Source organism: Anopheles maculipalpis, chromosome 2RL (assembly GCF_943734695.1).
Source record: "Anopheles maculipalpis chromosome 2RL, idAnoMacuDA_375_x, whole genome shotgun sequence".
Classification (NCBI taxonomy): domain Eukaryota; kingdom Metazoa; phylum Arthropoda; class Insecta; order Diptera; family Culicidae; genus Anopheles; species Anopheles maculipalpis.
In genome coordinates, this window is record NC_064871.1 from 94855219 (window position 1) to 94883156 (window position 27938).

Here is a 27938-nt window from a genome sequence, read left to right on the forward strand (position 1 = left end):
GCTAGCAAAATAATGAGGGATGGATTGGTTTTTGTTAGCTGCCCCTGTGTGTTCCCTCTCAAGAGCATTCGTCTTTCCAATGCCCAATTCATTGATTTGGGAATGCACACGCTCGGAAGAATAGGAAATAATCGTCCAAGCACACTGTCAAAGATCTTCAATTTGTGCGTCTTTTTCCCTCGGTTTTGTGTTCGTTTTCCCATTGCACTGAGTTTTACAAATGCAACAATGTACATTATTATGACGTTTATGCTTCTTGCGTTGCACAAAGGTTGTTCCGGGTTCGGCAGAAAAGAGAAAAAGGTTAAAAAAGAAAGACTCGTTTTCCTCCTGCCAGGGACAAAACACGAGCCAAACACGAATCCCTTGAAAGGTGGGCACCATGAACGTCGGGTCCGCACACCCGCAGCGACTCGGAGAGGAGTCTTTGGGTCAGCTTAGTAACCGAAGATGCTCAATTTCAAAGACATTATGACCCTCGCGCGGGTTTCACCTTTCGGCCCATGGGTCGAAAAGATCATTACTCTTAGGGTAGAGTGCAAAGAATTTTGCGCAAAAGGTGTGCAGAAGCGGGCTGAGTTCTGCGCACGAGTCACCCTAGGCCATAGGTTTTTAAAGGGTCCTTACCGCGACATTTTTTTTTTTGGTTGCGCAAGAGCCCGCCTTTTCGGTTTTTCTTGGCCGAAGAATTGACGAGTGTCGTGTAAAAAGAGCACGACCACCAACAAGAGCTTCAATCTTGATCGTACACAATAGCGATCTAATTTATCGAGTCCTGAGTGGCTCGTGGCCTGACTTTTTGATAGCGATCCGATGTTTTTTTTTTTCTGGCAAGGATTCTTTTTGCCCGGTTATTCTGGAGAGCTTTTTAGGGACGGTTCACCGCCACCGTTTATGATTAATGATAGCGAATCGTGCCGGCTGGCTTTTTTGTGTGTGTTTGTTTTGCTGAATGAATTGATGCTCAGCCGGTCTCACTTGGAGCAGTTGCAGCTAGGAATCATTTCCAATTTTTTTTCCTATACAAAACTTCATTCAGCTACATTTGGCTAATTGAAAGCTACACAATAATACTGTGTGCGGTTTTGGATGCTCTCAAAAATCGAATATCCATGACGGGCGATTTGTACGGTGATGTGAAGGTTCTTGTGTGTGGCGCAGCCCACAATCAACAGCGGCTATTTGTTGCATATTTGTCATGCGTGGCGAAGGCGACCGTGAATCGAAACCATGACTTGCACCGAATGACTCGTCCAGAAAGCTTCGATGCTTCGATACTGCCAACGAAAGGTTTAGTTCTTTAAATGGTGTTTAAATGATACTTTAGCGTAAGGCATATGGTATCAAGGATGAGTATGGAACTGTGAGCATGGTATTGACCTTAAAAAAATCAGACCTTAAAAAAACATATAGGAATAAGAAGGAAGTTTGTTTTTTTGGAGTGGAGAAAAATTTAAGAAAATCAATATTAATCAAACAGCTGAGCTCGTCCTTCTGGTCGTTCCATATTTTTGTAAAATATTCAGAAAAATATTTCGTTTATTGCTCTTTCAAAAATCATCAAACATCTGCTGAGTTCAGAGAGCCCAGATCAATGTTGTTTTGTTAATAATAAAGAATTCATGGACCATTGTTTTGAATTGTGACTTAATTTTAAGAAGCAAAAAGAAACGGGGGCATCATTGATAATTATTCAAAAAATATTATTTTAATACGAATGAGCTACAGGAATCTATACTATCTGTTGAACTAAATTTAAGAAGAATGGCGTCAATATGAATGCATAAAACCTTGTTGAAAGTAAAAAAGCGAATTTTATCAATTTAATAATAAAAAAACTGTAGTAAATTGCATAGTTTCAGGAGTAGTATTGTGTGTGTATTGTATGACAATATAACTTTTTGAATTGCTGGTTAATTTACACCTAAATTGAGATGATTTGAATCCAAATTTGCTTTAAAAAATAATGAAAAATCACACATTTTTCCAAGCAAACCATTACCATCTGCACTTTGGAAATCACTACACTGCTTGGCGGACCAAAAAAATCATCCACAAACATAATAACTAATCTAGCGCACATCAATGAATACAATCGTAATTACGAAAGCTTACGAAAGAAATCGAGTCCGCAAATCAGATTACACACAGGCTAACGTGCAGCGGATTAGATGACCCTTCGAAAGAACCGACGACTCGATCGGAAGCGCCATTACAACGAACGCCACGCATTGGATTTTAGGCGCCATTCTTCAACCGGCCACATCCACACGGGCATAAACGTTTAACCGTTACGGACCGCTGACCAATCAATCGCCATTTCACACGCACTCTGCTCGGCGCAATGGCACACTGACCAGCTCGCTCGGTATGGGTTCTTTAATCCCGTCGTTCCCTCTGTGAATGATTACAATTGTAATAATAAAATTTTCAAGACGATTCATCTGCCAGACTGCCCTCATTTTTCGAGGAATCGCTGGACAATGAGGCAACCGAAAGCGTAACCAGCCGAAATGCGCTCGCCTTTGAAGCAAAACTTGCAGTTGTGTGATAAATGGTACCAATGGTCTGCAAGAAAAAGTAGGGGGCCGAATATGGAGGCTACATTTTGCAACAGATTTTCCCAATAAATTCTGACCTCGCGTGTTGTGCAATGATGCCTTTGTTCCGGCTCGCACTTGGGAAATTGTAAAAATTTGGGAATTTTATTTGAACGATTTTTCAACCTCGAAAAAGGGCAAACCAAAACTGTCATCGAAAAGTTATTTATTTGCATGTTTTCGTTTGCGATCTCTCTGTGTCACCCCGATCACGGGGTGACGTACACACACACACACACACACACACACACACACACACACACACACACACACACACACACACACACACGCATCCCTTTCGAGGATATCGTCGTCCAACCATGTTTAATGGTCCGAATCGGGTCAGGCCGGGTCGAAGCCTATTGTTTTCTGCCCTGACCTAATCGACCCTTCTGGGTGACCGGGGTGGTAAACTCGCTGCCCTGCAAAGGAAACATTTTTCGGGGCTGAAAAACTTTAAAACCCCGTTTTTCCTTGCCTAAAATGTCCGTTGTTTCCCATGGTAATGGGAAGCACAGCATCCCTGTGTGCTCTAAAAATGGACGAAAAAAGGCTTTTTCCATCGGTAACCTTGGTTAACGGTCAACGAGAGGGCAATGCGTGAATGCGCTTGACCCCTCGGACATTTTTCGCGCGTAACCCCAGCTTTGAAAAGATTTTCCAGACGTAATTGTGACGAATCCGGGAGCGCAACCTTACAGGAGGATTGCAGTGGTGACCTTTTTGGTGTTGCTGTTGCTGACCCCTGAGGAAAGCTTGGTGGAGGGTTAAGGAGAAGGAACGGGAAAAACGATTTATGATGCACGGAATGGTGAATTTATATTTGCAATTGGCTTTAATTGGATCGTTTGCAGAATATTATTTTTGTTTTCTGTCTTCTTTTCTTCTGGTTTTGGCGCCGGAAATGAAGAAACGTTGGACAAAGGCAACCAAACGGACGAGTGTAAAATAGGTGATAGAAGATGATATGGCAGTATGTGGGAAATGTGTCGCTGATATAATTTTAATACGCAATGATGATTTTCATCTTAAAGTATGCCAAACGCCAAATTGGGTTGTTCAGTTATATATCAATCATTCCGTACAATATGATACAAGCAATCAGAAATTTCAGTCTCTTCAACCAGGGTAATTCATGAAAAGTTGTTCTACTCAGTATTTTATAATTTTGATTGAAAAAGCACTTAAATTAAAAAAGAGACATTCTAATCTATGAAAATATAACTTATCCTTATCTAATTTTGTGTTTAATGCTCAAATTTTCCGAATTTTCCATTTAGCAAAAGAGTTTTCTTTTCGATGCTGTTTATTTCGTTGAAATATTTCAAGCAAAGGAGCGCACTCTAGCGGCGGCTAGTTAAACTATCTCAAGCAAATATTGCAGTTTCACAGTGGATCGCAGCAGAACAAAACTTAAAAAGTGATAGAAGTTAGTAAAACATTTTTTGTATTATTTTATTTAAAAAATAAGTTTTTTTGTATATTATTTTGGAAGTGTTACATGAAGTGAACATTGTTTAAAATTATGTTAAAATAAATCTATCAAACAAAACAAAAAGCAGCATTGAAAAAGGACTCTTGTTTTGAATATTAAAATATGTATGTGATTAAATAAATAATTTTCGTTATTATGGATTGTTCTTAACTGTTTAACGACATGCTTAAAGCCCCAATAAACTCATTATTTGAATTGATTGAAGAATGTTAGTGAACTTTTCGGTGTGACGAATTTTATATAAACTTTTTACTGATCTCAACTAGCTTCTTCTTACAACGACTCCTTCCTAGAGATCTTTTCAATGTACGTAATGCCACCATTATCTTGCATTAAACAAACCACCCTTTCTCCCAACCCGAGGGAGAACCTACTTCCTAGAATGCGAGTGTCGTGAAAAATACCTTTCGACGGCATTTTAAAAAGCGGCACATTCGCACACAAAAACCGGCCTAACTTGTCGGTTCAAGTGCTTAATGAAATACTTTCGAGCCGCCGGTGGCAAGGGACAAATATGCATCTTGTCAGAATGAAGGCATCACGCCCACATAGTCCCGCTTAACCACCCATGCGGGAAGAAAACCCGCATGTCGCACTGTTGCCAAATGCACTCTTATTTTTTCTCTCTTTCTATCTCTCTCTCTCTCTCTCTCTCACTCCTGGCACTCGGCGGCAGCTTGTTGAGAAACTTTCGCCTCGATGCATTCCATAGGCCGCTGCCGTAATGGGATTGTGCACGAACCGAGTGGGAACTGAGCACGAGTTACGAAGTTTGGTAAAGTTTGATCAAAGTTGTGACTCGTCTGAAAGATGTTCCGTTGTTTTCAGGACTTTTTTCCCCCGTTTTGTGTCTCCCCCTCAAAAACAGAATGTTCTCGGTTAACGGTTGAAGCAAGGAAAGAAAAGAAACAGGGAACGCTGTCAATTTGCCTTTTCTGCCGGAAATTTCATTCCCAAACATTAAAGTATTTGAATGGCGTGCGTGTGTTTGAAGAGCTTTGCGCTCGAGAAAGACGATTACAATGCTTTTCCGTGAGCAGCGATAAGAAAAGCTTACAAAGGTTCGTGACAAGTAAGGAAGCTGTCGTCTAGGAGAAGAAGAGGCGAATGTTAGAGAGTAAATAAATCAGCCTATTAAAATGAATTCTCACATATAAACATGTGTAGGAAGGAGCAGCGTGTTCCGGCTGCATGTTGCAGAAAAAGTTATGCGAAGTGAATTTGCTACTCGAAAACAACTTACGCTTTATACACCGTAGCAATAGCGTACCCGCCAAGCAGCAGATAAAGTTTTCCTCCCAGAGACCAACCAGACACACCAATTCTCACACAAGGTTGGTCTCTTAATCTATTCAAAGTGAACAGCGACAGATTTTCCTTTTTTTTACTTTTCTGCTGGCAAGCTGACACTATCAAGCAGTGAGAGCCAGTAGTACCAGGCATAGTGGATTATAAGAAAACCAATTACCGCTCAAAGGTTTTTCGCGTAGTTTCGGAAGGTACTACGTAATATGTATTGCGAGTCGTTCCCATTTTCCGCTGCACTAACCACACCACACCACGTCGTGCTATGGGAGAAATGAGAGTTTTTGCAAGTAATCTGGGGCGGAGGTTTTTAAAACTAAAGGTAACATATCCGGTATAACACGGGAAAGGAAAGCTAAAGCTAAAGCTGCTGGTGGGGGTAAGATTTACCCCAAGACCCAAGACAATATCTTCCAACATATTAGCTTTCGAACGAGAACGATACTTGCTCAGTGGTGTATCGTGTAGGTTACAAGGACATCGCCACGATTAAGCTTGCGGCGTAAAGTGGAGAAGAACTTTATCTCACATCGTTACGTTTAGGAACGCCGGCCATCAGTAGTGTACGGTTCCAAGCTATCAAGATGCGATCGGTAGCCGCACCCGGTGCTACCAGAGCTAATGCCGGAATCTTATTACGATACGAGATAATTAGATTAGGATACCTCTAAGTAGCATCACTCTACTGCTGCTTCTGGTGACCACCGCAGCGATACTGCTTCGGGGATGTATAGTGTAGCATGTAATGTTATTTCGTATCTTGCAGTATCTTCCACTACTTTCGTGCTTTGCGTTTTTAAAGGGAGGAAGGGATTTATTTCGATGCTGATCGGCAGGTACTGTGGCTGCATTCGTATGTCCTTGAAATTGTTTCAAGATATTGCATTGTAACAGCTTTCTCTAACATATTGTTCTAGTTTACATATTGTTCATTGAATTTTTATGAGCTTCTTTGTAGTGGATGTTAAAATAGCAATCTACACAAGAGATATTTAACAATATTTTTGAAGGGTGAATGTTTCTGGATTAATATACTTCAGGTATGTCTTATGTCAAACCGGCGATTCGGTGGTAGAAACGACAGCAGAGCTTTTCAAGCGGCAGGACCGGAGTTCAGATCTCATATGGAGCTCTCGATAGCGATGGCTGATTCTGTTAAGATCATGAATTTTTGAATATTTGTTCTATTAGAATCCAGAATATCTGTAGATCTACGAATTTCTCAAGATTTTTGTTCCATGAATTATGAACAGGCGAAAATACCCTTGAATTAGTACACTTGTGACTCAGCTAAATGTAGAACACAGAAAGCACACAGAAGTGCCATTGAAAAAGCCTTTCAACATTAACAAAAAGCAATGCAGAAGATCTGCACGCTCACACTTAGCGGGATTGAAGATGTTTTAGATAACGAAAAAGGCTCTAGACCACCTGAAGTTTTGGCTAAGCAAAAGACAATATTTGTCCTGTTGGAGAATCTTTAAGGACTCCTAAGCATTAACAATTGCGACGTAGCTAATTAGCGTTCGGCAGGACCAGTTCAGCTTAATCACTTTAACAACATTTTTCAAAAATAGATGAGCCTTTTAACGCTTAAAAACACTTGACCAGGAGGAAAAAATCTTGTAACTCTACTGAGTTTTGTCGCAAGATAATGTTGAAGATATGATGATAGAGTAATAACAGTTTGTAAAATAATGTATATAAAAAGTTGATTGAAGTCAAAATTCAAGCTGATAGCTTAAGAAAAAAAGCATCTTTTCCATTTAATCTCATCCATATTGTTCTAGCTATAACTACACTCCTATACTAAAGGATGAAATCTACCGAAAACTAAATAGAAACTACAATTTCAGATTTCTAATCATGTAAGTAAAAATGCATAACGTTTCAATGTTTAAATTTGTGTGTAAAATATGAGTGCGTGTGTTCTGCTAGGTGGTGTTGTAGCGTGTATTTTCGAACAGTTCTAGTTTGTAGTGTGAAAAAATCCATCATAAGTGATGCTACTCCTTGCAGGTGTTCATTGTGTATACGGTGTACATGTGTTGTGCACTGTGCACTTGTGTGTTGTGAGCCGCATGTGTTCTTGTGTTACGTGTTGGGGTGCTGTGGAATATGCCGAAATAATCGTAATGCTAATGAACGGCCGGGATTTAATTCGAATCCTTCTCGTTCCCATTCCCAATACAGGGAGCAAAGAATTTGGGCAAAGTGGTGCCAAGGATTAAGGCCAGAGCGAGTATAGTAGAAAATGTGTCGCTTCACCGGAAAGCCGAAACGAATATTTACAATCGTTCTCGCTGTGCGGGAAGGTTGTATGCCGTTCGGTTGTTTGCCACTTGTGAAGGAATTAGACGGGCGTGCATCCTGTTGAATCCGGGCGCAAGGCATACGTAACCGACACAAACACACACACACACACATTTACTGACTGGACCATTTATCTTTTGTGTGGATTTAATTTGAAATTTGTCTCGACACCCTTTTTCCGGTAATCGCATGCGATTAAAATCTCGAAATTCCACGGCACAGGCAACAAGTATGCGAAGCCGAAAAACGGTTGAAAAGAAAGCATTAGCTTCCGCAAGAGTGAGTGAGTTGGTGATGATGGTTGGTAGTATAGGCTCGATGGCGGTGAGAGGGGGTGGAAGAGAGTTTGGTTGTATAAAATTTTCGCTAGCGGTAGAGTAGAGTAAAGTAATACAGACATAAGCCGGTTCGAGAAACAAATTCAAAAGTAGTTGTAGCCGAAGAAAATAAAAGTAACATGTGAACAAGTGTGTGAAAAATATTCTTCAATAGCGAGAGAGAGAGAGCGAGAAGGAGAGATATTTATAAAGAAAAAGGTTATGGTTGTATTATGTGTCGGAGTGTAATACTAGAACAAATGTATGCGTTACTGTTTCAGCAATTATCAAACACAGCGCGAGAGCCTAATAGATGCGTTGAACAGCATTGTTTTGTTTTTCTAACGCGCCGAAGCCGAGGATGATGCATACTCAAGACAGCAGCACCATTTTCACATACAAGAGTGTGGCACAAGACACAAGCGAGAAGGGAAAGAGCTGAGAGCGGGATGAAGAATTTTTGTGTTTTGTTTTGTGTGTGGTTGAAGCCGATTCACAGTTGCATAATTAGTGAAACAGTAAACTCGTTAGGGTGAGGCGCAAATATTGATCGTAAAAATAGTAGATGAAGTAGTGGAAGGAAACCAAAATCGTACTAGTAGGGTAGGTGCACTTTGGTGCGAAAGGACTTACCGGTATATCGTGTGAATGAGGTAAATGATCTCCTTTTCTCTGTGAAAATGAAAGAGTGAAGATAGGCAGATAAGGATGTTAATTTGGGGAACAATGTAGGCATTTTATACATAGAAGGGATTCCAGATAACATCACAAAGCCAGCATTCATTATCGCAAAGTCACAAGAGCTTCTAAAAGACGTAATAACAGCACTTATGATGGTATTAACACAAGAACTAACTAGCGACGTTCAATATCAGGGATTTGACCGTCGCTCATATTGTGATATCAACTGAAGGCTTTGCGATAGTGGTGCTGATCCCATCCGATCACCTGATACTGAAACTGTCACGAAACTTAAATCACAGATCACTTACCCTATGCCTATCTAGTGGATCACCGTAGACGTCTCTACCTCTCCTATATACAAGTTCATCGTAACGCGTTCTGTCCTCGGGGAAAATTAATTCCCTTATTTCTGTCACTAACGTATGCTGTGAAGGAAAGTCAAATAAAGAAAGTAAAACACATCATATCAGCAGCTAGTCCGCAGGTTGTATCCCTCGCACGGGCTTACCTTTTCGGGTGTATCTAACATTTCTAATAAAACAGATACGAAGGCCTCTATGGTCATTCCTCTAGCACCATATTCCGCTATATAATATGATAGGTTAGCAAAATGATGACGAGGTAATAAGGATCTGGCTTTTTCTTCAACCATCGCTGACACCGGACATTTCCTGCGCGTTCTGTTGGAGAGGAGTGTAAATTTGCGTTCGTTAGGGGTGATGTAGAGTTCCTTCCGTGGGATGTTCGGCGCTTACCTAACACCGGTCGGGCTGTAAGCGTCCCACGGTTCCGGCTCAACGGTGGTACACGAGTGTGGCACTTTCCCGACGTCACGGACCAGCAGCGACATTCGTTTGTGGAACTTAAATTGACTAACAGCCTCGTCATGGGTAACCTCCATGAATGATTGACCATTCACTTCTAAGATTTGATCGCCGACCTGTGAGGAAGAGGAAACCATCGGGAAGTGGTCGGTTAAGTGTGGACCCAGCGGGCGTCTCGCACGAAAACTTACCATCAGTCCTGCCCGATCTGCAACACTGTCCTTGTCGACACCGGTAATAAAAATTCCTAACCCGTACTCTACCCCGCCACGTATCATCAGCCCTAAGGACTGGCCGGGTTCTATCAGTAGGTCGACTCTTCGCACTCTTTTGGGGTTATTTTCATTAATGTCATTATTTTACGATCGCAACCGACATTCCCACAGGGACGGACACAGTGGCCGGCCGGCCGGTCAAGAAAGAGAAAAGATAGAGCAATAAATTTTAATTCCTGTGCGATTGCAGTAGCAACGGTGCAACAATTCCCCAATGTGTGGCCACACCACACGGTGATGGTGCGCCGCTGAATAGCAAATTACTTCTTGTGCATATAGTACTGGGGAACGGAACAGCGATGGTGCATGACCCACATACGTGAATGAAATAAATCGTATCCTGCTGGCATCCATGTAATGGGTATTATTTTTTTGTTGGTAGTTGTACAATTAAGAAGCGGACTTTGGAGACTGTATTACATGATCGGAAAAATGTTTCCTTTGAAAGCTTTTGTTTTTTCCATATTGCGATACGTATTCATTTCATATTATAATGTAAATTTTGATGTTAAAAATATTTATTTTTTAACGTCGATAAACATTAATAAACCAATTATCCATCGCTTAAATGTTTTGCTTGTTGAAAACAATAGTATTTCTATAGTTTTGGTGGCCACTGTATATTGATTTCATAAAAAAGAATCAATGCACTGCATGCTTTTGATCGTGAAAATAAGGGCATGCATATTTCTAGGAGGTCTAAGCTTATGAATTAAAAATTACAATCTATGCATTGAATGAGGTTCTTAAAATATCTTATAGAAGACTGTAGCCAACCGTGGCGCAAGTCCTAGCAAACTCCACTACCTACAATTAGAACACGCCGCCAAATACACTCTCCCAATCATAATTCATATTTGATGATTTCGTCTCTAGGTAGGCCATGTACCATGCTGCCCCCTTCGGCCCGCTTTCTAACCACTACAACCCACCTATCACGTCGTTCAGGTCGTCGGCCACCGTACTCGTACGGTGGTGAGGCGGGCCGTCCTTGACGATCCATCCAGGAGCAGGTTTGGCGGTTCGGCGGCGGCGGATAGATGCCGGGCGGCGGTGGCACAAGATCGCCAGCAACCCGGCTACCGGGCACACCCGGGGGTGGCCCGAACCCGTGCAGCGGGGCGGACGAGTTGATCATCGAGGCGGCGGACGGTGGTGCCCGCACCGTCATGCTGATTTGCCGCGACGATTTCAGAATCTGCACACATCTCTGGTTTGGTGAGAAAAAAAGTATGGCAATAGGAGAGAGAGAGAGAGACAGAGAGACAGACATCTAGTTGAGAGGGGACTGGGAGGTGGAAGGAGCGGGTGGGGCAGAGTACATTTCGAGAGGGATAACAGAGGAGCACAAAGCTACACCATAGCACGGAAAATTGGAAGAAAGAAATGATGGAAAAGAAAGCAGCAAAGCATCGAACTAAAACTAGCAGGGTGGACACGGAAACTAGCGGAGATGTATACACACATACACACACAAAGAAAACGGAGCATCTGACCGATGAAGCAATGATGGCTGAACGTTGCCTCTTGCTCTCTGGAGAGTGAAGGAAAAACGTCGGTGGTAATACATTAAACGTAACACATCACTTTGCATAGCTACAACTCTTTTTCGTTCGATCGTAAATCTGTCTGGCATCCATGCTGTGTGACAGGCGTATTCCATTTTCCGCACGCAAAACAATGGTGTCAAACCGCTTATCGATAACCAGTTTTCGGGGTGTGCGGTGTGGGAAACAGCACCACAAAACTCCATGATGCTACAAACAATATGCCGGCGAAGATCGTAATGGATTGAAAGAGCTTCTAATCCACCCGTGAGGATTCGAGTGGCACGATTTTTGTACGTTAAGGATTTCTATCAAAAGTTATTCTCGTGTCATTTATCTTCTTTTCTTATCTTACAATGTGCTACTACTTGCTGTTATAATATGTGTTGATATTATCATACCTTTCGTACTCTGGGATATTAATAGCGGTTATTTAAGACTTACATACTATTACAAGTTTCGTAATAGAAAAAACAAATAAAAATTTAGTTTCTTATTATATATAGAATGTTTACTAACTACGCTGTTTTCTTAGCCATAAATAAAAAAATATATTGTAGTTAAAAATATTAAATGGAGGCGCCTAGTAATTTAAAAAAAAGGAGAGGAATTGTTGAATATTTATAAGTTTTTACACCGGCTAAGAATATTATTTAGCTGATGATGATTGAACTTAATGCTAAAGAAAGATCTACATGTTTAAAATAATTGATTTTCTTGTATTTGTTTACATCTGTTCGTGACACTATCAGTGAGTGACCATGCGCCTCCATGAATAATGCAGCATGCCAATCTCAGCAGTTCATTTCAGCTGAACCTACGTGCACTGCATGAAAGTTTTAAATGGAATATTTTTAGCCTAGTTCTATCTTAATTAGAATAATTTAAAAGTTTAACGAATTTCAATCCAGGTATGCATGTATCATATGCCAAAAATGATTCCTAAACATGATAATGAAATCATTCCACCTACCATCACCAGTTTCATCCTCTTCAGGAGGCCATGTGTTAATCATGCAAATTGTTATTCGCACTTCTTTATAAATGTTCCCGTTTTGGCTTGAGGCATAATTTGTTTGGTGAACGAAATGTAAAATACTTTACATTTCTCCGTCGTGACGAACCAATCGTTCTATTGACACATTTTGCAGAGTAAGGCTTGCTTTGTAGGCCGTCTCTCGGGTGAAGAGATGCTCCATTCGACTGTCTCAATCGACCAACTGCAAAACCACCAGCCACTCATTTGAATTTTATATCCACACTATGAGTGTTTGCGTTTAGTTTGCGCGAAAACTTTACCCACAAGACATTTTGCTCTTTTTTCGATTATCTTCTATTTGTCCTCGTGGCAAACAATCGCCATCATCCGGTGGGATAATTCGCCCTTGCCGTTTGGCTGCACGGGCAAATGGAGAAGAAAAAAAAAGAAGGTTGGGTAAAAGTTGTAATTTATGCAGCAAACTCGTCGTTTCCGCTGTTGAGCCAAAGTCATTACTGCCGCCTCTAATATTACAGATTTGTATGACACACCACTACGGGACTGTTTTCTTTTTTTTTTTTTGGGTGGTCCTTTCAGTGCAGTCGCTCAGTTATTTTCGTTGATTTTTCTTCGGTTAAGTTTCTTTTACCTCCCATCCATTTGTGCAAGCTTTACGCCATCGCTCGACAAGCTCATTTTTCAACGCTGCTAGCGTGAAGGAAAAGCACACTTCTTTACGGATCGCTCGCATTGTATGCGGTATCTTCCAAGCACCCGAGTGGCCAGTGCCTTTGTGCAACTGTTTATCTTTTTGTTCCCCAAACCACGGTGCAAAACAATGATCCACCGGAGGTGGGTGGCTAACGTTTGTTGATGGGTGTGAAATCCCTGCTCCGGATTGTACAGCCCCCGGTGGCAACATAACGGATAGTTTATGCGCTTTTTTCGGAGAAAAATAAAAGGCAGCAGGCCTGGATGGACGATTCCACTTTGCGGTGATGCAAACGAAGTTAGCTAATAACTTTTTCCCGGATGTATAAAAGGAAAACATGGACTTTGGCGATGGACTTTATTGTAGTTTGCTGGCTTGGTGATGTGCAGTGCACCGAAATGCAGAGGATTAAAACTTTCGTTGGGATCGTTTGTTTTTTGGCGTATCTTACCACTTGGAAAAGCTTTCCCACGTTAGAGGTAGTTTAGTGCTGGAAGAATTAACACTTTTCCGGCCTAACTAATGATGGTTTTGGTTCCGTACAACTTGATTAAAAAGTTGCTTAACACAAAGTAAGTCAAACCGTAAAAATAAAAGTTTAAAACGCTAAATATAGTTAAACAACACAAGCACACTTACTACAGAAAAAATAACTAAGAAAAATCCAAATGAAAAGAAGGAAACTGTATGAAACAAACGTTAACACAAGCATACACTTGAAGCGGGCAGCAGAGAAAGTGACAGAACAGTGACAGTGACAGAAAGTCTATTGCCAATCTTTTTTTCTTCTTTAAATAAATCTTTATCATTTGCATTTAGTGGTGGATGATTTGGATGATTCATATGGGTTTAATGCTTTTTTTTTTGTTCTTTTGTGATTTTCATTCACTTTAAGTTAACGAATTTTTAAAATTTTGCGTTAAACATTTACTGTACGACATGCTTCAAATCACGCCAGCAGCAGTCGAAAAAGAGGTTTTATGATGTAACGTCACGTTTTTTCGCTGGGAAAAAGAATTTTTCATTGATGTGCAATCTAAACATAATTCAATTCTGGACGTATTTGTACACGCTTTTTCTTTGCTCTCTTTCGACCAGCTAGCTCTGAACGTTTCGTACTCCAATGCACGAAACAAGCCTCGCTTGCATATGCCAGATGCCACCACCACCACCAACAACAAAAAATCCATTTTGCCAATAGTAAAAACCAATCAATGCGGAACCGAATAAAAGCCGGTGTATATGGTATACGGTTGGGTGTGAGTGTGGGAAAATATCGAGTTATGGAATAGTGAGTGAGAGCGAGAAAGAGAGAGAGAGAGAGAAACAAGAAATCGAACAAAAAAACGAATGTACACAAACCACATCCTTACCTTAAGCGCTTCTTCATGGTTGATGGAGGTGAACGGTGTACCGTTCACCTCGAGTATCGTGTCACCAGGCCTCAGTCCAGCACGTTCCGCGACCGATCCTTCCTCGATTCGGGAAATGTAAACACCGACTCCTGTGGAAGGAAGCAGAGCAGCTGAGAACGTGGGTACTCGCGAATGTTGTGTGTCCGGGTCGGTGAAGGTACGCTGCGGCGTGGGGGGACCCGAAAGGGCAATAAAAAATATTTCCCATACTTTGGAGCTGCACCCGGGTACGTGTACGTTGTACGTACCCCTTTTCTTGTGTGTGTTTACTTTTTATAGCTATTCGATAGATCCGGGCAGCTCCGGACAGAAGCGGTGCGGCTCGAGTGAGACCAAAAATACGAGCGAAACTAATTTTACGACAGCCCAATTTTGTTGCTCTGGACGCAAATGCAATTGCAATCGAAAGCTTCAACAGGAATGCTCCTTAGAGACGTACGGGGGGCGAGCCCAAAGGCAATCCGTAGCTCGTGCCCTTTTTTGGGATGAGTATTTTTTCCCCGTTTGGCAATGGATTTGAACAAATATCTCAGTAAAACTCGTAACAGATCGAAATGTAAAGGCCAACATAATTACGGACAACGGTACTGACATTCAAATGAAACTGAAATTTAATCATGTGACTTCCTAAGAAGAAAAGAGTAGAAAAACAAGCGGTCCTTTTTCCTCGAGGTCAGTGAATTGAAGTTGATCAAGCAATCGAGTAGTAGTGGACTAGTTGGTGCAGTAAAGTAGTTAGGTTCCCCGAAAAAAAAAACTGGTCCTCAGAAAACTAGTCTTACTTCTCGACCGAAACAAGCCAAAAAAAGAAGGTGGAGACATTGTACAGTAAAATGAGGTTTTGTTGAGACGTTTGGAGTTGGTTTTCGTGACTGGAAGCATTTTGTCTATGTCCTATTATCGATTCACCCTGACCATCCGGACCGTTGCGGTATTATGCTGGCATTATGTGAGGATGAAAGGGCGGTAAAGTGAGTAAAAGAGAGGTGCGATAGAAAAGGAACTGAGGTTGGTGGACTGGTTGAAGGTTGCCAAGATGATCGGGTGCCGCAGTACCTGCTTTTTTATGAGGTACGTGCAAAGAACTTCCATTTCGGGAAAAAAGCCTGTTGCTGTTGATGCGATACGTTTTATAGCCAGTTGGACGAGTTTATGGGGACGTTGTTATATTATATTTTTGAATTATTAAAATGCATTAAATATTAATACTCGAAGATAATAAAATGTCGATCTCCACGAGGTACAAAAAAAAGGGAACTTTGCAAAACTACTTCATAAAGCATGTCCTGTTTGCTTTTCATTTGACTGTTCAAACACAGATCCGATGGATCTGTTTGATGTATGCAAAAAAAGATGGATTTTAACCAGTTTTTTCCCCATTTTATACCACATTATAGAGAAAAGCAAGACTTCAAATCTGTATTAAATTGTCAATCATTTTCACACATCACATATGGTCATTGTTCATCGCATCGTCCTGGTACGATGCGGACAAATTGAAATTAGATTCACAAAACATGCTTCCTGCTGGATGGACTGTGTGACATAAAAGAACGAAACAATAAAAAAGAAAACAACAGAAGCAAACATGCCACGTAATTGAAAAAATAACAAAAAAAGAGCCTCCACACCTCTGGTACGATGCAACGTCTGCTGCAGTCTGCTGGAAACGAGGTTTGGAGCTGTGCCAACACAGAATAGACCAGCCCCGTTTGATAGATTTTTCATTGTAGTTTTCCCCTTCTATCCCAATCCCTTTGCATTGATGCCCTTGCACTTGGTCCCATTACCGCCACCAGGTAGAACGGTCAGGTACAGCGGACTACTTACCGGAATCTTTACCACCCTTGACGCATATCCCGAACCCATGGCTGCTGTCGGATTGTTGATCACGTGACATGCTCACGGTTCGGGTTGTTAGCTGATGTATGTTTGGTATGCTACGATCTCGGTCGCGATCGCGATAAATCTGTTGAGTGGGATATAGTGGAGATTATAAGAAAATGGCGGTAGTTGTTGTTACTTGTTAAGTGTCGTAATCATTAAAACGATCTTCTAAAAATGTTCGTTTTATTCCTGCATTCCAAGCATCCCATGAAGGGTTCCGAACGATATCAAGAGTATTTTGCTAAGGCACGATGTTATGAAATGAATGTCATCCAAACTGGCCAATCTTACTGATGGTTGAGAAGGCATCAACACACCCTCTTCCTTTATTTCTCTTTTATAAGAATAAAATTGTTCATCGATTTCAGTATAATACTGTCAACTGGAGATGATACTGTCAACAAACAAAATACATTTCAGCAAAAAATATTTTTGCCAAACCACCGATGAAAAAACAACACGGTGAGTAAGGAAAATTTGAAGAATTATCGTTACAAATCGCCCAAAAATGTAGGATTAATCCGTGCTAACGTTTAGAAAATGAAACTTTTCTGGTCGCAATGTCACAATTATGTTCAGATTGGATGCCACTCCAGAACTTATTGTTTGAGAGATTGAATGAGTCTCCACGATTATTTGGTAAGAAAATGCCTATAAACAGCGTGAAACGTAGTTGTTTAAGTCGTTATTATTTAGTAACATAATAAATAACTTCTTTTTCAACGTTATTCAATTTATCTCTTCAATTTAAAATAATAAAAGGGTTAATAATGTCAGCCTGGTAGACACAAATAATTTCAGAGGAGATCGTTTTGCAAATCATTAGCTTCTGGGTCAATTGGATTTTCTTCCTCCTAGCATATGACATTGTCACTATGATTCACTCGTTTAGCTTGCTAATACAGCCTCAAATGTTACCAGAAAAAAAACACACGCACAATGTTTACTTACTTGATGGGTGGTGGAAGGCGGACTGCTGGCGGGACTTCGACGGCCTCGGTCACGTGTACCGTTACTATGATAACTAGTAGGAACTGAAGAAGACGAACTAGTTGTATTAAACATTCTTATGACCTGCTCTGGTGATATAGGCCGCTTCTTACCATTATGTCTGGTAGAATTTGGAACTGTGCCTAATTTTGTAAGGGGTAAAAGTGGAAGTTTTCAAGCATACAGTACAGAATGCGGGAGAGAATAGGAATAACACCTTGGACATAAAAACGGTCCCAGGACGGTAGAAAGAAAGAAAGAGAAGAGAGAGAGAGAGAGTAGGTGGATCAGGGGGGGGGGGGGGTTGACGGGGGGGGGAGAGAAGCGAAAGGCGAAGGGGAAGAGTTTTTATCACAAAGGAATAGGGTACATCGACTAGGAAAGATTGGATAAAAGAAGTTATCGTACATGGCAAAAACAAACAAAAAACTGCGTGGAACTCTCACAATTCCACGCCTGGGTGATGGGGTGATGAAGTGTGAGAGCAGTTCAAGGCTGCCAAATTAGCTAAATGCCTTTTGCACAAGGGGAAAGCACACCACACCGCGGGCATGCGGGCTTGCTAGTCCTTGGAGATTAGGAAAAACTTTTCCCTGGCCGAATGTATGAACACTCATCACCCCCCAGACAGACAGATGGGATAGAAGATTTGGTCTACTTCTGGTAAAGGTTTCTAGGGAGATCGTAACAATTAGGAATGTTTACTTATGGCACACAATGGTTACAAAGAAGGAGCAAAAACAAGACGCTAGAAAAAATAGAAACCATGATTTATAAAGAACATACACACACACGCAGACATTTGTTCAACATTCAGAGCTAGACGAAACGCACACATGACAATAGAGACACATTTGGGGATAAAACCAATCACATTGTAGAAGGAAACGAAAGAGAAGGTTCGCTAGAGTGCTCTAGAAGAGTGGAAAACACTTTCAAATAAAAATGGTCATAAAATAGGAAAAAATGGGAAAATCGACTTTTCAAACTAGAATTCGCATGGAACACTAATCGTCTTCCATTTTTTGTTTGGGTTTTTCTAAAATGGTGAATAGTAACAGTTACTAACGCACGCACTCACAATACAATACACAGAGACAGACCGTACAGTGTATGGTGTATGAAAAAGAAATCAAAAATCAAAACAGTAATAGACACGAATCACCAGAACGTGTGTCAGGGACAAGGATTTCGTGCTATTTTGTGTCATTTTTTTTTCTCTCTCTAGAGAGAGAGAGCCATCGAAACGCGCTAATGTGTATGTGTGCGAATTTTCACAGAGGAAAGAAAAAAAACATTCCAAGAAAAGCATGACCAAAAGGACGAAATGTCTACCACTCAGACACCGGCAGAAACAATGGGAAGGATCGATGGATTTTATATGTGTGTATTAGTAGTGTTGCCTGTCTGAATGTGTGTGTGTGTGGAATGGTTTGGGGACGGTCCCTTTTGTTGTAAGTTTCCCGAAAGGCAACGTTCGATCGCCAACAAATTGGACAGAGTGAGGAATTGGATTGCGTGACAGCTGGAACAGACAGGAACTAAAGGAGGAAAGAGCAAGAGAAACAGAGAGCAAGAGAAGGTAGATATAGTAGAAACTGCCAAACAGATAGGGATTAGTGGATCCGGGAAAGTAGTAGTAGTGTGTGTTTGAACGTGTGTACTTCGCTTCTTTTTTTTGTTCTCTCATTTTCTGTCCACGTGTTCCATTGTTATCGAAATTGCATTTTTCATTGTACGCTGCTGCTATCAGCTTATGCATTACGCGCATTTCACTTCCGGTTGACTCGTATAGACATAATGGCAAGCAGAAGAACCAGGATACCAGTTGCATCGTATTTAGTTGTTCATTGAGTGTGAAGTGAACCAATTATCTAGATGGTCGGGCTACTTGGGTATAGTTGTTAAGGGCGCGACTAGGCTAAGGTGAATGGCAAACAACTGGTTTATAGTAGGACCAACTACTCTACTTGTGTGACATTTCGAGCAGGAAAATGGGGTCAGTGGGAAGTGATGATGCTAGAGCAAAAAGGAACCGGGGGTTCAAACAACTACTACTATTACTACTACTACAAAGTAGCTTAGTAGATAAGGACTAGTAAAAACAGCAGCTTATTAGCAAATTGATTCAAGATGTCCGTTGTTTATAGGACGCAAGAATTAAGAGAGACAGAAAGAGAGAACAAAGATCTGACAAAGATGTAACAAAGATCTGACAGTTTGTACATGCTAATAGTAGTTTATGCTATAACATTGTTCGATATGTTTTAAAGAACAAAATTTATAACAATAAACTACTTAGAATGTAAAATTGTGTAAGAAACATGTGTTAGATGGCTCTGGTAATCATGCCAAGATAGAAAAGACGAAGGTCCTATGCTAGTTAACAACGACAAGTAGAGCAACTCGAGGACAATAAACATTGAAATCAATGTGAGGCAAGATTTAAGAAGATAAAATTTACAAAAAAAAAACAGAAGACAGGAGTAGTAAAGTAGAAAAATATATTGGACACTAGGAGCTGAGCTGAATAGAAGAAACACAAAACAACGTTCTAGCGCGATGATACTATGAGCGACATCTAATAGGACATCTAATGGCGGAACTACGATTCTAAGAGCGAATTTAGGAAGAACAGCTCTAACGTGACAATCAGAGGATGTTAACGATAGAAAGATAGGGCAAATCGGAGGACATAGTTTTTGAAAATTATTGGGCGGACAAGGGTGGATTTCTGGAAATGTATGTTCTATTAAAAAATTGGATAGTTAAAAAATGGATTGTGGATCGTGAGTGTGTTAAGTAGAAGACGTTTGCTTTACCTGCACCAGTTGAAACACCTAAGCTAGCTGACTCTAAATAACTACTTCTACTTGGCAAAGAACCTCCTTTGGAAGGGACACCGGCCGTGTTATAATAATAATGAGGAGAGTGTGGTCTTTCTCTTTCTACTATTGTATATGAAGTACCGGGTGGTGAATAATATAAACCTGAACGTCCGCGTAGCGAGCTTGTGCTGTTGCCGATGCGCGTACTGCCGTACGGGCCGATCACGTCCTCGGCCTCGAAGCTGTTGGAGCGTACATGTCCCCCACCGGCCACCAGCCCGACCCCGTGGCCAACGCCATGGCCCACGCCGTGGACGCTGCCGGTCGTAACGCTGCCGGGCCCGACGCCGAGTGCCGAGCCGGAAACGCTCGGTACGCCACCGACCGCACCGGCCGTCGTGTGGTGGTAGATTGAGTTGACTGGCGGTGAGGCCACTTGCTGGTAGCCGCTCCGGGAGCTCCATCGGGACGGGCCTAGATCGCACAGCTCGGCGTAGTCGTTCCCGGCACCCATTGCTAGGGGGTCTCCGCCACCGGGGGCGCCCCCTAACCGCATTTCCAAACACCTGCAATAGAGGACAAGAAGAGAGATAAATAAAAATATCTAAGGGGGATTTCATTGATTTACACATTCATATTCCTTGAGTGTTCATAAATCAAAAGAAATTTGCTTAAAATTGTCAAACACTACTTTTTAATTTTATATCGAATACGATATACAGCATAATTGCAATATACAGTATAATGGAAGGCGCTATGATTGTTTGATAATTCAGCAAATGATCCAATGTTTCTGGGTTTAATTTTGTTGTCTCATTCTTATTTAGCAATTGAAGAGAGACAATTAAGTCTGTACTTACAAAAACCCGTTTCATGTCTAAAATAAAAATAAAAAATCTATCTATCATTTTGCCTATCACTTCGAGTAGAAAAATAATTCCGTTTGTTCGTAAAACTCATCCAAAAAAATCAGCACAACATAAGAACGCCAATGCCATCAATACTCTATCGACCTTCAAATCGTCTCTTCCTTTGCTTGCTATTTTCTCTTAGTTTTGTTTGTGTGTAACTCGATATTTCTAATGCCGCACCATTTCCTTCCCTTAGTCGAACCATAAGAAGCCTTCGCGCGTTACGGCTTCTTGTTTAGCTTTAGACACTCACTCAAATACTCTTACCGAACCGGGCGATACACCGAAACCTTCACCGAGAAAGTAGCATTTTCGCGGCACCAGAAAACAGCGCACAGTGCGTAAAACGTGGTGGAATTTTATTAAAATTACCTAACGCTTTTACGACCACGGTCAACGTAAAGTCGGTTTCGGAAACGTCGTGGTGGTGTTCACTTTTTTGGGGATCGTTTTTTTTTTTTTGTTCGGCGTTTCTCAGTTAGAACTTATCGCGCAAGACTCGCGATTGCTCGAACGTGACCAATTTCTTGCCTTCGAAATGGCTCGGGATGAGTGGATAAACCGTATGCGTGCGGAAGTTAGAACAACGAAGCCAATTACATTATTGGAAGGTTGGTTCCACTCATTTCGTGTGAGTTGTGAGTCGGTGTCGGCTACATTCGATTCGTTCGGCACGACATCGTAGAGGGAAGTCTTCCTTTTTGTAAGAAAAATGAGTTGTCTCATTGCATAACACGGTGAAGTGGAATTAAATTGAGCCAGGTGAAGTAAAAATCGATTTTTAGCTATTAATCATTGCATGAAGTACAGGTGGGAAGGAAAATTAGATTAGTGAAAAAAAGCTGGCATTGTTGGAACCATGCCGTAAGCAATCCGAGCGTGAAAGTTCAAATAAACATTTCAAGAAGATAAATACACTCACAAACCACCACTCAATAACCCAAAACAATAAAATCCACTATCTTTCGCGTAAGAGAATAATATTATTGAACACTTGCCATTGCATTGCTGCTTGCTCATGGGCTGTGAGTTCGGGTTAACAATCGCCGATGCACCGAAAGCTTTCAAACGTGGACCGAAACAGTTCATAAATCATTTGCAAAAGTAAACCAACGCGCAACCGCAAATAAATTCCATTCGGTAGAACAATCACGATGCATTATGATCATGGTGAAGCGGGGGTTGAACGGTGGATCGGGGATGGTGAAGGAAGTGGACGGGTCGATTCGTTGTTTGATTTCATTAATGTTTATCAGCATCGCGCATTGTTTTCGGTGCATGTTCAATTATGGTTCATAAATAGTGAGCGCTTCGTAAGAATATTGAACGTGAAGAGCGCTCGTATCGGATGTTTTTTCCGGGATGTAAAATGTTTTCAGAACATTTCATTTATTGCTTGAAAATGTAGTGCTTTATTTTATTGATCTGTTGCCACTTTAGAAAAAAAGCTCATTACAAAACAAATCTAATTTTTAATCTAAAAAAATCAATTGATTTACACCTTTTAACTTCAAAGGTAAATATTTTTATCGAGTAAACTTCAAGTAATTACGAATTCTCGTCTAATTACACCTTATCACAATTTATAATATTATATTAGCGTAACCAACAAACCTCACAGAGTGCAGGCGTGTGCAAAAACACACGCCCAACGCCATTTAGTGTAAACATGTAAGCAATCAACCGTTAGCGCTGCTAACCAAAACAAAATGCTTTGTTTGAACAGATTGAACACGATGCACCTTGCTGCATGCGCGATTTGGACAGTTGATCGGTTGCCAAATGTGGTAGAGTGAATTTAATTAATTTTTCACCGTACCATCAATTCATTGGCACAGACGCCAGTACACGGCAAATTTTGTTGCTTGCATTTGGGCGTCTAAAGCTACGAGCGCCCCTGGATCTGTCGGTGATGTGAAATTGGCACATGACATGTAGGCACGCATAATCAATGGGGAAGGTCCCGAAGGGCCTGCGATGTACGCTACGGAACAATGATGTCCGGAAGCTCAGTAGCCCAATGTAATGTCTCTTTGGGGAACATTTTACGTCCGTGAATGGAATGGGTAGAATCGCCATACGTTATCTAAGGGTTTGGTAGCAACTGTTGGAAGCTTAAAGCGTTTTCGGATATAAATATTACTAAATGGGTGTTTTTTAAAGACAGTTCTTTCTATATACTTCGACTCTAATGAGGTTGTAGTTTTTTTTTCATAGAATTATGATCTATGCAGCGATTGAAATAGTTTAAACGTTTACAAATTTAGAAGCTTTTTAGTATCAAAACGCCTAAAAGCATACACGTGTCTTTTCTCATTGATTTAAATCCTCATCTTAAACATTTTATTGTGTTCTCATCTTCTGGCGTACTTAGAGCAGCCCTTTTACTTGACATTCGTCACCGGTACCAGTGTGCAGAAATAAAAGAACCTGTCTGCCATTTACCTCTTCAGCTTTTCTCCAATTTCTGCGTCTTACCAAACAAATAGGTAAATTCGGCCGAAGCCAAAACTGTGACCAACAGGTTTTAGTAAAGAGCAGTCCCCACACAATGAGAAGAAAGGGTGTTTGCAATAAACCGGAAGTTGAGTACTCCTTCCTTTCTTTGCTGTCAAAATGCTGCACATTTTGCAAAAAAAAAAAAAAATTAAAATAAAAATAAAATAAATTAAATGCGGCACATTCACAGCAACCGCTCCGTTTTGTTTCGAGTGTACGCGTGCTTAACGAAGAGCAAATTACATGCAGGTGCGGGGTTTTTGTGTGTTCTCAAGTGCTCTCATAGCGCTTTAACTGTTGCGAGAGGTTCTATACAGGCAAGCTGTTGTCCTTCCGGGCACGAGGATGATTTTCCCAGACGGTAAAGTAGAAGAGCTGTTGCCTTTTCTATCTATGATAGCTTAAGAAGGGCAGTTGTTTTGTAAACATAAAATAAAAGATCTGGAAATGCTTAGCAAATTGCATACATTTAGGCACAGCTTTAGAAGTATGAGTTTTTAAATACTTAGTAACTTTTCTGTACAAATGTAGATTTTAAAAGGAGTTATAGATGATTGGTAAAAAAGTATAAAATTCTCTCCGTTACAAACACGATTTCGATCACGATTAAATGTATTACAAGCGTCAGCAGCATACATATCAATCCAATAAAGTAATGGTAAAAATAATTCTGCGTCCGTCAAATCAAACAAGTCAATAAGCAAAAAAAAAAAACTCCCGTTTATCAATCATCTTCTGCACTGAGCTATCATTTATTCAAATTTCCAACATTTATCCTCCAAATCAGTAGACGCTGATCGAGCGAATGAAGAAAAAAGTGGAAATCGTCGGAAACTTTTGCACCGGAAATGATGGTAAGCAATGGCGGAAATGAGTGTGGAAATTTTCTGCCTGAACGAAATCAATTTATTTGCTCTTTCCATCCATCCAGCGCAACGATCCGTCTGTACCATGAGCACACACACACATACACACACACTGAACCGTGCTAATCTACAAACCATCTCGCCTGCATCCGCCTGAGGTTGGTTACTTGCTTGCTTATCAAGCCTTCATCGTCGGAGTATCGGGTCGTTTTTTTTTATTCGTGCCTTGACGCCCATTCGAAAGTGATTCCAGTTTCTTGATCGACAAAACGGGAGTGGAACTATTAGCGCCCAGCCAGCTGCAACCTTTTCTAACAGTATGACATCGAGCCAGCGAATGTGAGGAACAAGGAAGCGGTCTCGTTTGTTCCGTTTACCTGCATGCTGCAAATGCAATTGCATGTGCCCGTACATATCCTTCATTAACAAGAGCCATTCGTTTTGATGTTTGATGGCTGGGCGGGCTGGACGTATCTGGGAGAGAAGAAGTGGAGCTCCTTCATGGAAGCGGGCAACGGATTATGCTATGGTAAGAGCCCGAAGGCTTTGGGTATTTGGAGGAACGAATGGAGGACGGAAGCAACCAAATCGTGCATTACAGTGGTTGCATCGCGTGGGTTTTTTATTGAGTTTTCTTTATTTCCGTGCATCAATGCATACAATTCTGTTGTGCTTTTGTGCAGCGATGGAGTCTTACGTAGGGTAAAACGATACTTTGTGTTGCGATGCAAAGGCTAAATTTAATCGATCTTTGGGACAAAGGATTAAGAATAAATTTAAAAAAACTTTCTAAATTGATTACTAAAAAAATGAAAAAATAAAATTGATTTAACGGCTATTTTCCAAGCATAAATTTTACAATTGTATATAGTATTTACGTAGAACCTGCATCATATAAAAAAGGTGTAAGAAATCATCTTATCATTAACTACAAAAATACCTAATCAACCTGAGTTTTCGACATGAGTAAGCAGTACACAGAACTATTCAATATATTAACGATTGAAGACTAAAGAGAGGCGAACGTAGTTTCTAAGACTCAAAGCCTCTATAAATCAACGAAAAAAAAAAAAAAATTGAAGACTAACAGAAAACGCTCTGTAGTTCCTAGTTGTGATAAGATCTAAAATTTAACAAATGCGGCTGCCCTAATGATGTGCCAGGTTACTTTTTACTCAAGCCCTTACTGTAGGTGAACGATCCGTATGGGATTTGAGCCCCAGTCCTTGACAGAGTGACCGATAGAAGGACGAGAATGAGCTCGATGCACTGTTCGGTTTACAACAGTTTATTCAAACGTCAGTTCATCCTTATGTAGTTTATTTGAGTGTTAATTATTGAGTCAAATTTAAATTAAAAATAAAAATTCATCTTAAAAGGCTACAACTAGTAAAGAAATTTTTTAGCGTATGTTTGGTTGGTGCCATAAATGCTTGCCAATAAAGGCCAGAATAAAGGTGCTACTAACGCCCTGATGGGTAGTTCCCATCCGAGATTATTAAACATATTTACGCATAACAAGAAAAGGAATCCAACAGTGACTTATCACTTTATTACACTATGAAGCGTTTCCAAAAAATTTTACTTGAAATAAATAACAAAGCCTTTGGTTCGTTTAATGAGAATTCGCATGACATCGTTTCAATTGTCAAGGGGTGTCAGTTTCATTTACAAATTAACTTACGCATCATCGGGTACGACTGCTGCTAGCCGTCAAAATTTCACCGGTCATCGGAACACGCAATTATACACCCGATCGCAGCCAGAGAGAGCAAACGCTTCCCACGCAAAGGGGAAATTCGTGTCGGAAATGAAACAATCTCCAAACCGTCCAAAAAATGGAAACCAAGCTCTCACATACACACAACTACCCAACAACAGGTTATCGAAAGGCAGTGAGGTTGCAGTTTCGTTTCGTTTAGTTCTTCACCCAGCCAGTATGGGACGTATCGGGCGCCCACAAGAAGCCATGAAAATGCTGTGCCCAGTATTGGCAGTATGGCGTGTAGCTTGGTGCAGTTTGGCGAATGTTTCAAATCATCGTCCCCTTTGAACTGGGCGGCGAGTGCGAGGTTTTATTTTTGCTTCCCTTGCCCCCAACAAAGTCACACAGTCCGGTGAACCCCATCATTAGTTGCGGGTGCGTGGCGTGTTGTTTTGTACCCTTGTAGTAGCTCAAAGGCAGTCTCGTACTTGTACTTTCTTCCCATGGATGGATGGTTTGGCCGGGATGCGGCACTCCATTTCTACTGCAGCGCATTCGTTTTGCGTACCGCATCATAGCAGAAGCAAAGAAGAAAAAGAAGAGGAAGGGAATTTACGCTACCCACACACCTACACATACAAACACACACACCTACACAGCGTTCTCGAGTGCTCTGGACGCGTGTTATTGAATTTCCTTTTCAATTTCCACACATCATAAATTTCAATTAATAGCGTCTGCATAGGGCAGAGCACATTTTGCCGCAACATCGTTGACCCACAAGAGGGCCTTCATCTTTTTCCCGCAGGTGCACCCAACGTTCCGGGGTGTTCCGTTCGAAAGCGGACTAATCACCGGTCCATGGGAAAGTACTTCATTGGCATGTAAGTGTCGGAGAACCTCGTTACACGCTACGCTCGCTACGGTGTCGGTGTGTTTCTTCGGTACAACTTTTTCGCATTGAACAAACGGCAGGAAGAAAGCATTTGGTTGAGAAGTGACAGCACTAGCACGACCAAAAAAAAAAAAAAATACTAAAAAAACAAGGATCAAGATCGTGCCAAATTGGAAGATTGAACACTGTTTTTCTGGGGGAGGAAATTTTCTTCTAACAGCGCCAATAAACTATACACCTCTAGAACATGTCGCTTCGTTGCTACCGGGTAGCTTAGAAGTGGCAACGAAGATGCAATAAGAGGCTTTCGATCAATTTCGTGTCGTGGATGTAAATAGATTGTGTTTCGTTTCAATGGCACTTACATTAACTGGAGATGGAAATGGTGTGTACAGTGTGGTGTGATCCAAATTTGTGCACTGGTAACTGGTTTAATGATGACTAAATATTTACCAGTAAATTGTGGAGAAACAATTCAATTGAAACTGTAGTAGAGAAGGATTGGTACTATCTGATTGATGTTGATGGATCGCATTGGAATTATATTATGCATGTTTTTGGACAGTGTGATGATACATCATATTTCTACCGACTGAATGTATGCAAAACTGTTTGCATGCGTTGCTTATTTTACTTTCAATCAATATACTTAAGAGTTATTATTATATGAAATTGATTAAATCGATCGAAAAGAAAAAGTTCATTAATTTAAAGTCACCAAAATAAAACTCAATTATTAACAGAAGGATATTAACTCAAGAGGTGCTGGTAATGTGATAGTATTGGCGGTCTTCAAATGGCAGGGCTAGGGTTCAAATACCATCTGGATCGTTATCCCATAGTGAGGACCGACTATCCAACTGCGTGGTATCCGCAAGTCTCGTAAGCCAT

General features: G+C 40.9%; 2 protein-coding genes across 12 annotated transcripts in view; one reads left to right on the forward strand and one right to left on the reverse strand.

Annotated features, from left to right (window-relative positions):
• Positions 1 to 27938, forward strand: part of LOC126568338 (protein draper) — a 305035-nt gene that overhangs the window by 178842 nt on the left and 98255 nt on the right. The window lies entirely within an intron of this gene.
• Positions 1 to 27938, reverse strand: part of LOC126567868 (whirlin) — a 64094-nt gene that overhangs the window by 32334 nt on the left and 3822 nt on the right. For 2 of the 11 annotated variants that reach the window (XM_050224202.1, XM_050224194.1), the window contains exons 2-11: positions 20166 to 20737; positions 17305 to 17486; positions 16297 to 16435; positions 14425 to 14555; positions 10746 to 11023; positions 9730 to 9865; positions 9470 to 9654; positions 9223 to 9394; positions 9023 to 9139; positions 8664 to 8702 (exon numbers count right to left, since the gene is read on the reverse strand). In XM_050224202.1, coding sequence (XP_050080159.1) covers positions 8664 to 8702; positions 9023 to 9139; positions 9223 to 9394; positions 9470 to 9654; positions 9730 to 9865; positions 10746 to 11023; positions 14425 to 14555; positions 16297 to 16435; positions 17305 to 17486; positions 20166 to 20727 — 1941 coding nt within the window. In that variant the 5' untranslated portion in view covers positions 20728 to 20737. Of the gene's footprint in view, positions 1 to 8663; positions 8703 to 9022; positions 9140 to 9222; positions 9395 to 9469; positions 9655 to 9729; positions 9866 to 10745; positions 11024 to 14424; positions 14577 to 16296; positions 16436 to 17304; positions 17487 to 20165; positions 20738 to 27938 lie in introns of all 11 variants that reach the window. The other 9 variants (XM_050224201.1, XM_050224192.1, XM_050224199.1 and 6 more) reach the window with 8 other exon arrangements.